The 3,397-nt window shown below is 47.3% G+C and overlaps 1 protein-coding gene across 1 annotated transcript; it reads right to left on the bottom strand.

Annotated features, from left to right (window-relative positions):
* Nucleotides 1-1,467: 1,467 nt before the first annotated feature.
* Nucleotides 1,468-3,397, bottom strand: citC_1 (Dehydrogenase; the record flags this gene model as incomplete). Its single annotated transcript, XM_031153858.1, has 3 exons — nt 1,468-3,081; nt 3,137-3,198; nt 3,247-3,397. The coding sequence occupies 3 exons, from the start codon at nt 3,395-3,397 to the stop codon at nt 1,468-1,470; spliced, it is 1,827 nt and encodes a 608-aa protein (XP_031001264.1).

Consider the following 3,397-nt stretch of genomic DNA (forward strand, 5'->3'; position numbering starts at 1 on the left):
GAGAAGGGGTGGTGGTGAGGGGGAGGAGGTGGAGGTGGAGGAGGTGGTGGAGTTGGAGGCGCAGAGGTGCGTGGATAATAAGTAGGACTTGTAGACAGGCTATGTGTTCTACTTGAAAGCCGTGAGATTTTATACTATACACGTAAGGCAGTATCAATTGATATTCAAATCTCCCGTCAATTTTTTCGCAGACAGGAATACATTGCTGGCTTGCTTCAGACGTTCAAATATTATATTATCTGCTAGATTTGATTTGAAATATCTAGCAAACGATGATAAAACAAAGCTTCTAAACCGTCCATCTAGAAATCCCTCCCCACCCAACTCACTCTAAGCACACCTGAGATCCAGCCCCCAGAGTTTGGTCGTGTCGGAACATATTTCCCTCTTTCGTCTCGCAAGACCTCATCCGTCCGGGTTCCGAGATCCTTCCAGACCGGATCCTTCTGACACTCTTCCACTGAAACACCAAGTTCGACGAGCAACCGTGCGATGGGCGATAAGTTCTGCTTTACTGCCACGGACGATAGACATTCGCATATTGTGTAGCTAGTGTTTCGGTCAATCGTAGCATCGAAATCTACTCCCAAGCTCAAGAGAACCTTTGACATCGGTACTTGTACTCCCTGGGTTACAACTAGTAGAAACATCCAGGTGATGGCATAGGTCTCCGGATTTCAACCAGAGTAGGCAAGGAGCGTCTTCGCAACGTCCAGATGTCCCTGGCGGATGGCACTGCTGATGGATTACCGTGCGATTCATGAAACAGCGTTATAATCAGTCTTTGTTCTTCAATATTATATTCCCTGGTATATTTCAATCTTTGCAGACCTGTTGGTTAGAACGGCAGCAGCTGCTGCTGCTGCTAGATGCTAGTAGTATAATTGAAAAGCCCGGCGTGCGAGCACCTAGATTTATGTGAAGTGATGAAGAGTCGGCAATAGATTCGTAAAGATATCATGCCTTCATGCCCGATGCGCACAAGCTGAGGGTGATGGAAGATGTTGCGAGGACCAAACATGTAAGAGTCTTTACTGCAGCGTGTATTTAGCGAGTTTCAAGCTATAAAAGAGCTTCCTTCTTTGCTAAGAGTCAATCAGAACCTTCGCCTCCACAACTCCACTTCCTAGCGGCTTTCTGAAGAGGACTGGTAGGTGCCACTTTTAAAAATTATTTTATGGATATAGGAATCGGAATCTAAAGTTCAGTGTTTTTGCGTCTTATTATTGCGGGGCATTGTATTTGCACTAATATGATCTCCAAGACTTGGGGGTTTCAAACAAAGCTTACGCCAATTCGCTATATTTATCAAGTTCTTCATTTAGGTCTTATATGACAGATATTCACAAATTGACTGCCGGCAGATTTGACATGATACGAACAGAGCAAACTGGTCTAAGACTGTATGTACAGAAGCCTAGCTAAGGGAGCTTCCTATGCACAATTAACCTCTCTAGATTCGCGCATTCAAGATACCCAATCCGCCTTGATCAAGTCTGCAGCCTTCTCTGCAACAGCATAAACACTCGCCTGAATATTTCCCAGCGGCTCAATCGGGAAAATCGAAGCATCCACCACTCGCAAGTTCTTTGTTCCATAAACAACCAGTTTCTCGCTTACCACTCCTCCAATATCTCGCGGCATCATGGCACAAGTCCCAGAAGGATGAAACGCGGTGAACAGTCGTTCTCTAGCAATCTCTTTGGCCGCATCCAGACTCGTGGGGTCTGCACCAGCAGGGATCCGTCGTCCTCCTTTCTTCAGAAGATTGCAAAGAGGCGCCGTCGAAATAATCTTCTCGAGATATTGTGTGTGCCGAGCTAGGATTTCGAGGTCTAATGGATGCGACAGGTAACGTGGATCAACGACGGGATGTGCCTTGGGATCCTTCGACTCGATATGAACAACACCTCGAGAGAAAGGGTGGTTGATCATGATAATAATGGAATAGTAGTTTCCCTCGGAGATCTTGGAGAAAAGGAGAGGCATGTCTGTCTTCTTACCCATATTAAGTTGCAAAGGCAGAGACATGTACTCCCCCGAAGACTCCTTCGGATCAAGCAATTGTTTGCGTAAGACCTCATATTGGAGCTTCTGTCCAGGAAATGTTGGATAGTCCACATTATCAAGGTGTTCGACGAGAAGCTTCTCTATACTTTCACGGCTCAGTTCGCCGTTGATGTCTACCATCGGCATGTAGGAAGCGCTGATTGGTGTGCCGTTCATGGGACCACCATTTGTTTCCTGGTATAACTTGAGGACTGCTTCAACAAGACTGGGGTCGCGAAGGATGTCCCCAGAAGCTTGGTCGTCAGCTATTTCCCAACTGATTCCTGCGAAAGGGTGGTCCTGGAAGTTTTCCCCGACAGATGGGAGGTCAACAATGACTGGGATCCCGTGCTTCGTAAGTAGTTCCTTTCCACCAATACCAGAGAGTTCCAGAAGTTGTGGCGATTGGACGGCACCAGCTGCCAAGATAACTTCTTTCCTTGCCAGATATGTTTTCCGCTCATCGTTTGAAATTACTTGCACCCCCGTTGCCACAGCGGATCCGTCTGCATCTTTTCCCAGGATGATCTTCTCGGCTGCGGTTTGTGTGAGAACTGTCAAGTTTGGTCGTTTGCGAGTTTCCTCAGAGTAGTAAGCACTGGCGGAATATGCACGAGTATTGTTTTCGGGGTTGATTGAGAGTGGAACCGTGAATGCACCAAGCTTTTCTCCCTTGATAGGGTCACTAGGTAGGTGATAACCAAGCTCGCGGAAGGTTTCTACCCAAGCTTCGTTGAATGGCCCATACCCGTCGCCAAAGATTACCGGCAAAGGCCCGTCACGACCTTGAGCACTCGCATCCACATAGTCCAAAGATAGTTGCTTTGTGACAGCTTCAGATGGCGGGTGGAATGTATGGTACTTCTGAAAGTAAGGTGCTATATCTTCGCCATTCCATCCCGGGTTGCCAAGTGAGGCCCAGGCATTGAAGTTTCCCTTCGATGGGTAGAATATTGCGGAAAAGTTGATTGCTGAGCTACCCCCTAGAGCACGACCTCGAGGACATGCGATCTGTCTATTATTGGCATGAGGCTATATGCTGTCAATTTTCACATCTCATTCCAAAAAATGGCGATATAAGACGCACCTGAGGGGGGCTCATGAACTGCCAGTCATACTCAGGATCCCCGTACAAGGTTGTCATCAAACCTGGCGATCTCAGTAAAAGGAGCTAAATAAAGGGGGCAGCTTTCGAACCTGGAGTGTTAACTCTGGGGTTGTCTTTGTGATCCGCACCGGCCTCGATGACCAAGACTTTCTTTTGCGGATCTTCACTTAGTCTATTCGCAACGACCAACCCAGCAAGACCACCACCCACTACGATGTAATCATATTCCAGGACAGACAT

This window comes from Lachnellula hyalina, assembly GCF_007821495.1.
Source record: "Lachnellula hyalina strain CBS 185.66 chromosome Unknown contig00264, whole genome shotgun sequence".
Lineage (NCBI taxonomy): Eukaryota > Fungi > Ascomycota > Leotiomycetes > Helotiales > Lachnaceae > Lachnellula > Lachnellula hyalina.